Source organism: Poromitra crassiceps (genome assembly GCF_964638095.1).
Source record: "Poromitra crassiceps genome assembly, chromosome: 9".
Taxonomy (NCBI): Eukaryota; Metazoa; Chordata; class Actinopteri; order Beryciformes; family Melamphaidae; genus Poromitra; species Poromitra crassiceps.
In genome coordinates, this window is record NC_139630.1 from 14294332 (window position 1) to 14307129 (window position 12798).

At 43.2% G+C, this 12798-nt stretch overlaps 1 protein-coding gene across 1 annotated transcript in view; it reads left to right on the plus strand.

Annotated features, from left to right (window-relative positions):
- The window catches only part of LOC310782182 (NACHT, LRR and PYD domains-containing protein 3-like), a gene marked incomplete at its 3' end in the record, with an annotated part of 169613 nt that overhangs the window by 121500 nt on the left and 35315 nt on the right, over positions 1-12798 (plus strand). Inside the window, exon 6 of the mRNA XM_083642868.1 lies at positions 3846-4000. Within this exon, the coding sequence (XP_083498994.1) occupies positions 3846-4000 (155 nt within the window). The remainder of the gene's footprint in view (positions 1-3845; positions 4001-12798) is intronic.

The window sequence follows — 12798 nt, forward strand, 5'->3', positions numbered from 1 at the left end:
ACTGTAAACAGCTACTGAAAATTCTTGCAAAATAAAGCTTGAATCTTCACGAAAAAAATTGACAATATTCTGCTGTCACAGTAATTGAAGTGTGCAAAAACAGAATTTTTGACAGTATTTTGAATTCTGCCATAATTGCCATAATTACCTAATGATGTGATGTCACTTGAGCAATGATGTAATCAGTGATGTCATCAGTGATGATGTCATCAGTGATGATGTCATCAATGATGTCATCCTTCCTGGCTGAGCAGACTGGGTGGGTGATGTCATAGTTGTTGCTGTGATGTCATCGGTGATGTCAAACATGCCAAAGTATAAATAAGCAATTTTCAGTCTATCTCTCTCTGCCTCCACTGTCCCTACTCTCTCCGCTTTAGAGTTGCGCGATCTTGACCTCAGTCAGATCGTCCAATCGGCAATGCACGATGTCATCGCAAGACAAGATTTTGGTGGTGGGGCTCGTTGCGGACATCAGAAACATGTTTGAATGCAGTAGGCTAGCGTTTGTTAATGGTCTGGTCTGAACACACTCTGCTCAGTGAAACTGCTGCGTCACATCTCTGCTCACAGGGAGAAGCCACACACGGGGGGCGGGGGCGATCGAGATTGGCTAGGGAAAATCAATCGTCATTTATAATAGGGGTGGGACAAAATATCGATACTCACGGCATTGCGATATTTCCACTTGCGATATGTTATCGATACACTGGCACCAAGTATCGATATGTTATTAAGATATGCAGGATTTTTAAACTGATTCGCCCACAGCCATTTTGATAAACAGAGTCCTAGGGTTGTCAAAAAATATTGATACTTAGGTACTCGATAGGCTACTAAACATTTTTAAACGGATACAATACTCATTTTCTACAGTATCAAGTTTATCGATACCAGCAGCGCTCCCTCTGCCTCCTCCACACAGACACACACAGCACCGCAGCTGTTAGCCACATTAGCTAATCCCACTACTGCTGCTGTAACCACTTCACCAACACCGGGCTCAAAACGCCAGTGTGAGTGACCAAATGTTTAACTTGTTAACCAGTCGGAGTGACGCTCTTTCCAGTAACATATTGGCTTTGAAATCTGTTGATACATGGACCCGGCTTGTAGATTCAATGCAGCTAAATTTAACATTAAACGCATTGCCGGTGAAGGTACCCGGATGTAGCAGACAAAGAGTATTGAAGGCAAGAGACGAAGTGTGTGTTGTTTTTTTACAACAGCGCTCCCGCCTTGATGTTGCAGTGGAACAACTGAGGGGAACAATCCAGTCGTCAGTTCTTATCGATTCAAGTTATTTGGTGCAGAATTGTCGAAGTTGCGATTTATAACTGAATCCTGGACATGCAGAGTTGGTGTTTGGGCTGTCTTGGGCTACACTCATACTGAGGGCAGCAGCTCAGCTTGAGGGAGGCTTTGGAGGGAATTGTAGCCTACATAAAACATGAAAGCTGGAACATCCCCACCCCCCACTAACTACTTAAGACAACTAAAAAATATATTGTGAATATATGCCATTGTTCACTTGTTTTAATAATAATAATAAAAAATACTCTTAACACATTCACTGCCAACAGTTTTTTTTTTTACTGTAGGTAGCTTCTGCCAAGGTTTTTTTTGAGGATTCTGGCTCATCTTTCAAGAGCCGAGGATTATTTTCTGCTAGGACTTTGTAAACACAAAATATCTGAAAAGAACTAATAGAATGTGTGCTTTCTCTGTCTAAAAGAGTTAGTTTGTAGAGTTAGCAGTTATGTAGGCATTAGCAGTTGAATACAGCATGGTTTCAGCGTCTGAGAAGGGTAGCTGAGATAAATGCCTTTTTGTGAAATTCGATAGAACAGTCACTTTAACCATTTATTTTTGGCATCAGTAAGACATCAGACATCTAAACAATAGTTCTGAACAGTAATTTCCTACATAACAGCACCCCCACCTTCAAACTCCTCCCTCCGTGGGTGTTCTCCTCCTCCCTCCGTGGCTCTGCAGCGGGTGTGTCACAAGCGAATTTCTGCTGCCTGTCGGCTCCTCGTCGGGCGAGTCTGGATGGGGCTCGCTCGTTTCTTGGGGTTTCGGTTGAGAGCTTTGATGAAGCTTTGTGCGATTCTGGGCTTTATGCTGCGTGTTTCAAAGTGTGTTGCACCCAGTCTATTTTTGGAAACCCCCACCGTTGTGCCCCACTGCCAGCTCCCAGCGCGAAAGCGAAAGCGTTTTCGCCAATCCATTTTCATGAGAATGGCTTCCTCACACTGCTGTTTTTGCTTGGCTTTCTTTAGTCTGGAGAGCACTGTCACCACTTAGTGGGTCGGTAAAATAGGTTATACACATTCAATAGCTCCCATATTTTTATAGGAGATGTAAAAGGGTTTGATCCACGTCCCACCGTCAAATTTTTTATTTTTTTATTTGACGAGTTAACTCGTCCACGGCAGTCAACCGTTGGATTTTTTTTGACGAGTTAACTCGTCCACTGCAGTGAACGTGTTAATGTGTAACTTTTCCTCTGGTATCGAAAATGGTATGAGTGAGTGAGTTCATGTCAATTCTGCTAATAAATACATAATACCTGCTTCTTGCCTTTTAGGGGTATTTTTTTCTCTTCAGTTACACAGATATCGTGATGTATCGTAGGTTAAATTTCTTCCAATATATCGATTATCGCAGAATCGCTGTATCGTGATAATATCGTTATCGAGGGCCAAGTATCGTGACTATATCGTATCGTGAGTTACTCCACGATTCCCACCCCTAGTCATTTCAGCTATTGAGTCAGCAATATACGATCCGATCGCCAATCGGCACAACCCTACTCTGCTTCTATGTTCAACTGTCACATACTTAACTGCTGCCTTACTTCTGCCCCAGCCCCGTCATGCAGCAGATGATAGAAAGCTCATCCATAAGAGACTTGAGACTTGACTTGGACTTGTGACTAAATTGAGACGTGACTTGGATTATAGCTAAAAGACTTGAGACTTGACTTGGACTTGCAAAAAATGATGTGACCATCTCTGTCAGTGCCCGGCCACGACCCATGCTGCTATACTGTAGTTGAATTTTTTTTAATAAAAATCCTGCTGTTATTTTTTGTTCTCCCTTAAACCAAATGTTTTATGGTCACTCAAGATTCTCTGGATCACGTGTTGGCTTGGTTCAAGCCATAAAACTCGATTTATCAAAATGTCTATGGAGAAAATGGAAGCGGAACTTACTTCCGAGACAAATTAAGTCACGAAAAGTCACGTGCCTGTTGAGCTCTATTGGAGTCTAGTTGAAAGCCCAAGTTGTTTCATGTGTCGTTCAAGGCTACCATGTTTGTAACAACCAACGCACAAGGTGCGTGACAAAGCAGTGATCAGATACGCCGTCGCAGTGAGAACGGGTTGCAAAGTCAAATAGATGATCAAGGAGACTTGATGTTTTGGGGCGTGATTGACAGGTGTCCTGCCCAATGGTCACGCAGCTCACCGATCACAGACCAATAGCAGCTATGTCTGGCCAAAAAAAAAAGAAAAGGCAATGGTCAAAATGCCAAACTCAAGGCTTCAAAACGAGAGTCCACAAACCAGGTCACGGTGGCTTCGTCCATATTGTTATACAGTCTATGATTTAACATTGGTTGTGCTATAAAAAAAAAGTGTGTTAAATGGGTGGAAAAAAGGGTGTGAGTTTATTGTCTCGTCTCTTTCTAGCTGTCTGCATTGAGACATAAACTTAAACTTAAAAAATCACACAAAAAACAGTGTCCGTCTGCATCTCATAGCTACCTACACGAACATGTTGGCACATTGCGTGAAAAATGTTAAGCCATGTTCTCCTCTTCTCTCCTCCAACAACAGCTCCTGTGTCTAAACCCTCCATCTCTACATTGTGTGATGCTGGTTTGACTCGCTGTATTCTGAGGTGTGACTCAAACACCCCTGCAGATGCTGAACCAGTCAGCTACACCTGGTGGAAAGATGATATGAACAAGAAAGAGCAAGAGATTACAAAGGTACAAGTACAGCCAAGATGGTTTTGGGGTGTTTGTCACTCTGTCTTTTTGGCTGATTCTTTCTGTCTATTTGTGAGTTAGTTCATGTCCACTAGTAATATCAGGGGACTAACCAGGAATAGCAGAATCATTTGTTCAGCTTGCTTCACAGTTCACACATTCATTGCACTAGCTACTGTAGTGGTTTTCAGCTGCCCCCCCTTCCTCCAGCAAGCCCAACTATACAGTTTTTGTTTATTATTATTACTAGTACTGGCACTCACACTGCTGTATATAAGATAATATTATGTACCTCACATTTTCACTTTTTATGCAATGGTAATTGAAGGATTGTAGGAGAAAGCACACATTTGTGACACTTTACTGTAGGCTAACTAACTTCTATTCTATTTCATTGTTACCACGTGCAAAGCACGGGTCATCTGACTAGTTTTTCAGTGAGAATCAGTCAGTCATGGAACGGAAAGGACGCTTTCCACTTTCGTGGATGCTGGATGACTTTCACTCTCGTTCCCCGAAGGGGTGGTGTGTTTCCATATGCCTGACCCCGCCCGCTTGGGATGCTGCCTTCATTTCGACGAGCACACACTGACTCACACACACACCACTGCTGTGGGAGGAGACCTGTGGCGGGATGGCGTTGCAGACAGGGCCCAGAACTCACTGCTCTCCAGTTTTGTGTCTAGCGTCCAGCCCGCCGCCGTGCGCTATCAGCACCGCCGACCAAAAGCCATTGTTTACCCGGGGAGTTAAGAACCCCGGGGGGGAAGGGGGTTGTCGCCAGCTGGGCGAGTTAAGTTTTAACCCTCATTACGGCTCTTGCACACCAAGTCCGAAATTATCGCACGTTTAAAAAGAAATACGACCAGATGTTGTGTCACTCACGTTTACACACTGACTCCGAAACTTCCGTCCGTCATTAATGTTTTCGGAAAAGGTTCGAATTTCTGCGTTCTTTTGCATCAGCCTTTTGCGAGATGTTTGACCCGTCTGTGTCTGTTTGGGGGAGAGAGACAGAGGAGCGGCCGAGTCCCGCTCGGCTAGAGTCCTGTCTGAGCGGCTCGCTCCACCTCACTGGCCCATCTCTGCTACAGTACCTCTCCCCGGGGAGCGATGCTGCAGCACCCGGCCACAGCGCACCAGAGCCGGCTTGGTGAGGTGAAGGTGAGCATTGATGGAGCCCTGTGTCCAGTATGATCAGCCGCTGCTGCCTGTCAATCATGTTGTAATGTGGATACAGGAGAGGACTATGGTTGTGTCTGTAATGCAAGGAAGCTTATTATCATCTAGTTACCTAACTGGATGATTGTTTAATTAGGTATGTCATTTTAATATAGGTGATAAAAAAATAACTTGTTTCAGACGTCCTCATTCTTGAAGGTAGCATCGCACGTGACCATTGGCGTAGCCAGACTTGGCACATTGGATGTGCCACAGAAAGACAGGGTGTGCCAGGGGGTGGAAAAAATGTGGGCCTTTTCAAGCCAGATTTAGAGGAATATTGAGATAGGACCATAACCATAACCATCAATGTTTGCTCCTTTTCGCACTCATGTGCACTCAACGTCATTATTAGCAGATAGAAGCAGTCAATTAAATTGTATTTTTTGGCAACATGTAAAAACCACTTTGGTATCTCAAAAAACTCTCACCTACTTTTTCCAAAGAGTGTTCTAGTCGGGAAAGAACGCAAGTTTGGTTGGCATGCAGGTTTGTCTACTGCAGAGAGATCTGTACTTAGTGCAGCGACCAAAGCGCTCCGCCCCCACCCCACCTCTCTCTCTCTGTTCCTCTCTTTCATGCCCGGCCGCCTGTCTCGCATATGCTCCCCAAATCTCACGGCAGTTTAAACATAGCAAGCGTGTAAACAACGCGACTCTATAACAAGATTGTCTGGACAAGTGAGAACACAAACACCAAAATATATTTCCCTGCTGCATGTCATGATGAGATCAGATTGGCAAAAGTTTGGATAGACTGGATTGCTTCCCGCAGGAGCAATGCCTTTTTTCCCCACATTGCCTGATAGACAGGTAGGAGATTGCAGCCTCTGACTGGCAGGGGCTCAAAACTATGGTATAACAACTTTGTATTCATTGGTCATTCATTGTGATATAAATTAGTGACATTTTCCCCAAAATACTCATGGTTCTGTGCTGTTGGTATTTGGTAGCCTATCTAATGCCTGCAGTGCGCTATAGGAGCAGAAATTAATCATAATGACGATAATGACGGGAGTCTTGCGCAGCAGCAGGATGATGTAGGGTATTGGTGCAGATTTTCAGTCCTAAATATCAAACATGTTTGATATGATCGGGACGGCCCCGATGAGGCTGTGAGCAGATCGGGAGGGTTAAGATTGGATCTGCAAACCGCTCACATTACAAGATAATCTGTGCTGAACATCGGCCCCGACCAAGCTTGGCAAGCTGCCAGGCCAGATTTCTCCTCAGATTCTCGGGAGGGGTAAATCGGGCATAAATCGGGCCAAAAATCCTGTAGTCTGAGCCAGCCTACGCATGACAGGCTGTGCATGACAGCTGATGTGTTTTGCAGACAAACAAGCAAAAAACTTAATTCTTTCCCCCTTTCTTTGTGGGTGTGCCAGCTGCCTTTGTGGGTGGCATTGGCACACCCAGGCGCACCCGTAGCTACGCCATAGCACGTGACAGGTCGCACTGGTGCTGTTTCAATTGAATAGACAGACCTTTTCTGACCAAGCTTGATGAAGTTGTTTCCCAAAGCATTTGGCAATAAATTAATATGAAACTGCATGGCTGATGGCTGTTTTCTCTAACATTATTATAATCCAAACAGGTCGAGGCTTCAGGCGAATGTTTCATTGTTTTTACACTTTTAATTTGAAGGTAAAGAAGGGAAATGGTATGTGTGAAACGATAGAATTGACAGACCAGTGTCAATTCTATCTACTCAAACCATTTCCCGTTTCGGCCTTCAAATTAAAAGCGTGAAACCAAGCGAACGAGAATGTTGCATTTCACCAACAAATTAGTAACATTACTTAAGCAATGACAGCTTGTCATTTAATAAAGCACAGTTAAAACGAACTCCACTTACACTTGAAGGTCTGCCATGCTGCTATCCTCCTGGCTGTACAGTGTAAGTGCTGCTTTGGGGCACGCGGAGCGGGTTTTCTAAACTAACGTTAACGTTAGCTAGCAACCTAAGTAGCCGGCTGCTGTCCACAACAGAGTCAGGTAAGATGCTTCCTACTATTGTTCAAAAGTGACTTTCCTGACACTGTACAAACATCTGACTGCACTGAAATTAAGTAAAGGTTGACGTTATTGATTATTCTAGAATAAAAACAAAAAGAAAGTGACAGATGTTTGTTATTTAGCCAACGTTGTTTCACTTTTTTCTGATGTGGGAAGCTTTGTGGGCGCCGCCATTTGGGGCTTGCTCTGGCTCGCTCCGTTCTTCATAAAGTATTATGGGATACCCTAACCCACCAAAGTGTGCATGGTATGGTTCCTCGAAAATCATCCATAACCAGGGACCTAGAAAGGTTGCAAATTCAGTGAACTTATGTATCAAACTGGTTTCAGACAGCCTAATTACTTACCTGCTTAACTTCTTACCTAGAAATGCCACCTAGCCTATAGCCTATAGCTCGTTCACTTGAGAATCAGACAGGCCCTAAGTGTTTCGTATTGCGAATAGAACGACGGACACAATAATAAAACGATCTGACTCGGTGTGCAAGGTTTCTGTGCATGACGATTTCTTTTTCGGATGGCGGATTTAAAAAATGCATACGAAATTTCGGACTCTGTATGTAAACTCAAATGTTGCATGCGTCATTCTCTCCCTGCCCCTGTATGTGGTGGTAAAAGGAGAGGAAGGAAAGTCTGAGGTTTTTTACTGTGGGCGGCCAACTTACCTGTGGGTACTGTTAGCAGGAGTCATCTCTCTGTCCCAGTTTAATCTGTGTAACCCGGGCGTTTTGGGGTAGCCCTTCTTAGTAGCTATATCTTAGTTGCTGTGGACTGTATTATTGCATGCTTTGAGTGCTGCCATTTTTACAAAAACAATAATAGCTGCCCCCCTCGATTAATCTGTCATTCATGCTATAAAGCCCTACAAAATCATAATAATGGTATTGGTCATCAGAAATGCATGCAACATATTGGGTACCTGTGATCATCATTGGAGGGGGAGACTCTCTCTCTCACACACGCACACACGCACACACACACACACACACACACACACACACACACACACACACACACACACACACACACACACACTCTATTAGATGCTACTTGAATATTGGCAGGATGTATCCTTTATCTCACCCTGTTGTATCTTTGCTTTCGTCATGACACTATTATAAATAAAAGAGAAGAGGATAGCACTCCGAGTTGAACTTTTATTGCCTGCAAACGTTTCGGGCTGTTAACCCTTCATCAGTGCAGTAGCAAACAAAGCAGGTATCACACAGGTGACTATATCATGGCAGCACTGGCTCAGGTGTGGTGATTGTCACCTCATTGACATAATTGATCATCAATTGCCTACAGTGCAATCTTCACTCCAAACCAGATCTGACAAGAGAATAGATACAAACGATCAATGGATCAAAAAGAGCGGGGGGAAAAAACAGAAAAAGCATCACAGAAAACAGGTCAATACTATCTCCTCATTCATCCCATTTGGAATGAGGGTACCAAGGGAGTGGATATATTGGCACTCCTTCTGTAAGAGAAGTCTATCCCTATTTCCACCTCTAGATGGTGCCTCCACAACCTCCAAGCCCATAATTGTGTAAATCACTGGTGCTGTGATTGTGACTGTTGAAGTGCCTAGCCACTGCTGATTTCTCATCATGATTACGGATGTTACATTTGTGTTCACATATTCTCGTTTTGAGTTCCCTTTTAGTTTTTCCAACATACAGTAAATTGCATTGGCATTTTAACAGATAAATCACAAACTTGGACCTACATGTAATTCTTCCTTTAACCTTAAACACCACCCCTGTAACAGGATGGGTGAAAGTGTTGCACTTCAACATATTGTAACAGTGGACACAGTTGTGGCATGGGAAATTAACGCTGGGGATCCAAGACATGAAATGCGTGGGCTTTTTAGGTGGGCCTAAATCTGTTTTAACCAAAAAGTTTCTTAAATCACGGTTTTTCTTGTAGAAAAATCTGGGTGGAGTTTCAAAAGCACTAGCAATACCAGGATCGCTGTCTAAGATGTGCCAGTATTAGGGATGGGCGGGAGTACTCGGGTACTCGAGTAATGTTTCCGCTGTTCGGGTACTCGCCCCACCCCTCACCCCTTTAAAAATGGTACGCACACATCGTCATGTGGATCAGGCAGCATGGCTGTGTTTCAGACAGGCATAACTGCACGGGCGTCAAGTCAGCCAGAATGTAAAAGTATGTCATCTGCTTTAGGGCTTTCAAAATAAAACCCTTATTGTAACATTGGCATTAATATTAATTTTGAGTAATGCCTTACAGCCACAGTTTCACTCGTAATCTTAACATCACGAGTATTTTGACACAAGGTTTGCTGCTTTGTTTGTTGAAATACCTTTTTCTCATCCAACGTGCATCAATAAGCTATTTACTTTTGTTTAAGTACTATTATTTTGAAAGTTTTAACAGGAAGTTTCCCAGCTCATCATGAAAATTGACTGGTGGAGATGCGCTCCCGTTAACGACACGAGACAGACGCACGCTTCTCCACAACGCACCCCCGATAAAACTCATTGAAAACGTGGCGCTAGTTTACTGACTACACTGTCGTCGTCCCATAACGTTAGCCACAAGAAATGTGGAGAACGAATCACTTTATTGCTTCATGTCGATCACTATTTAGCTGCAGCTGAGCTAACGTTATGGTCACTGGTCAGTTTTGACTTTTTGGCAGAACACCGGACCTTGTAATCCGTGGATTTACGTACTGATCATAAAGCAGAATGGATTGTACCGGGCATGTAGGCCTATTGGAAATGAGCCTTCTTCGCTTGTTTCACAAGTCTGCTCGGACGACGCAGCGCTAACCAATGCTGCCATCCAACCACCAGAGATCTGAGGTAGGGACAACAGCTGCAGCTCACGTCACCTAATTGTCCCTTTCCTCACAAAAAGTGCTACAGGTTGTGTTTTTTTCCATGCAAAAATGCAAACGCTATGTGTGAACAGCCCCATACACAGCAGATTACCCCTGCTCCGTCATTACCATAGTAATAGATATTCGAAATGAACTGCTTAACATAGCCAAACTTGGGTTAAGCGTGTGTTTCCACACGGACCCCCAAAGCCCCCCAAACCCCCCCCCCCCCCCCAGCGAGTACCCGATTACTCGTTCATAATAGAAGGAGAGTACTCGAGTATTTAAATTGGTTAAAATGCCCATCCCTAGCCAGTATCTATTGACCACTTGTTTGACAGCGCTAGAAATAGGGCTAAACGTAGACACCATGGCAGGCCCCTGAGTAGAGATGTCTCTGAAACTAGGTCTTAATAGATCAGACCGTGGTACCTGGCGTACCCTATGCTAATGTTCATCAAGCAGAGTGTCCTTATACCCTCTATTCTTGAAGCTGTCTAACAGCTCTATGGCATGAGACTCGAACGTCTCCTCAGAGTCACAGATCCGCTTGATCCTCAGTAATTGGCTATACGGAAGACTTTTCTTGAGAGCTGGAGAATGGTAACTGCTATAATGCAGGAAAGTATTTCTATCAGTTTCTTTTTTGTAAATTTCAGTGTGTAAAACTCTACCTTCTTTTTTAACCAAGACATCTAAGAAAGGGATACGCTCCATGTCATAACACAAAGTGAACTTTATAGATTCCATCTTAGAATTCATATAAGTATGAAAAGCTTTTAAATCATCCTCTGTCCCAGACCAAATGAAAAATAAATCATCAATATATCTCCAATAACAAGTCAAAAACGGAGAATACGGGTTATTATTATAAACAAAATCCAATTCAAATTTTCCCATAAACAAATTGGCATAATTGGGAGCTACCGGAGATCCCATGGCCGAGCCCCTCAATTGGAGATAATACTTTTATTGAAACTTAAAATAGTTCTTAGTCAAAACTTCATTCATTAAAGAAACCAAAAAGTCAGTAGAGGGATGCAAATCATCTCGTAGATTCAAAAAGTGTTTCAAAGCTTCTAAACCAGCTGAGTGAGGAATCGATGGATATAGGCTCGAAACGTCCATAGAACATAGATAATCTGTTGCATTGAGCTGGCAGTCTTTAAGCTTATTCAAAAAATCTGTAGTGTCTTTAAGGTGTGAAGGTAAAGCGTGCACCAAATCCTTGATGTGAGAATCAATCTATGAATTGTGAAAGTGGCTCGGTGAGTGATCCAATCCCAGGTACAATAAGACGACCGGGAGGGTTTAACAAGTCCTTATGAATTTTAGGAAGGCTATATATGATGGCCCTAACAGGGTTATCTACAGTCATATATTTGTATTCACTCTCACAAATTTCACCATCGTGTACAGCTCTTTTCAAAACACTCCTAATGTCATTACCAAATTTGGGAGTAGGATCAGAATTCAAAGGCATATAAACATCTTTATCACTTAGTTGTCTTTCAAGTTCACAAACATAAGCAGTCTTGTCTTGCACCACTATGGTGCCACCTTTGTCCGCTGATCGAACAACAATGTCATCACAGTTCATTAACTCAGCCAGAGCTTTTTTCTCTGACTCCAGAAGGTTAGGAGGGAGGAACAAGAAGTAACACAAATTACATGGAATAATAACAATTGCCACAATTTCACATCACTCCATCCGTGGCTGTACCCCATCTAGCCACAACCCCGGGATGCCTGCGATATGTAATTTATTTTAGTTAGTCCATTTACCTTTTCTTTTTTTTACATTTATTTCCCCTGTTCAGTTCAAATATTTTCAAAGTTCAAAGAAAGCTTTTTCAAGTTCAATAAATGCACAATGTTGCCAAAGTCAAATAGGCTATCTTTTGCCATCTTCAAGTTTTTGTGTTCAAATAAGTGTTAAATGGCTCTATATTCTGACAGCAATTACTGAAATATAGTGTTTGGTCAGTAACTTGGAACTCCCAACCACCCGCTGTACTCTGTCTCTCTCCTGTAGCCCTGCAGGCAGAGTTGACGTATCTCCGCAACCGTATGTCGTAGAGAGTCAGGGGTGGTGGCGTTGGATTCGGGATGAAAAAATACATATAGTCCTTTAGAGGCATCGTGATCTGACCATGAGTTTCCCAGAAAATGTAAACATTTCTCTGATTGGATAGTGGGAGGTAAAAAAAAAGGAAAAAAATATAAATCTAGTCGCAGACCACTAGGGTCCGCGGAGTGTTTGAGAAACACTGCTATAGATGAATCGACTATTACGTTTTATAGCAGAGTTGAGCCCTGCATGCTCAGCGTTTGACAGCCAGACTCCCGAGTGGAGAGGACACACACACAGACGATAGGGATTAGGGAAGCATTAACTCCTCCAGGTAACCTGCTGCAATTGGATTCAACCCAACATCAAACAGTTTACCAGAGTTTTCAGAGCACATTTCAAACTATTTTAAGGGGGGGGGGGGGACTAGAGCAAAAAGGGATTTTCTTCCACTTGCCGACTGTAATAGTCAGCCAATGGCAGAGCTTATACCAGCAGCCTGCTTCCATTTATGCATGCAGTCAGGCTATGTCATTTTTGAACTATGAAGACCTCTACTTCCAGCTCCAGGGAATTGCTGTGTAGCTAAGCCTCAGAACTCCTTTATGGGTAAATACATCAAGTGAACTGTGAT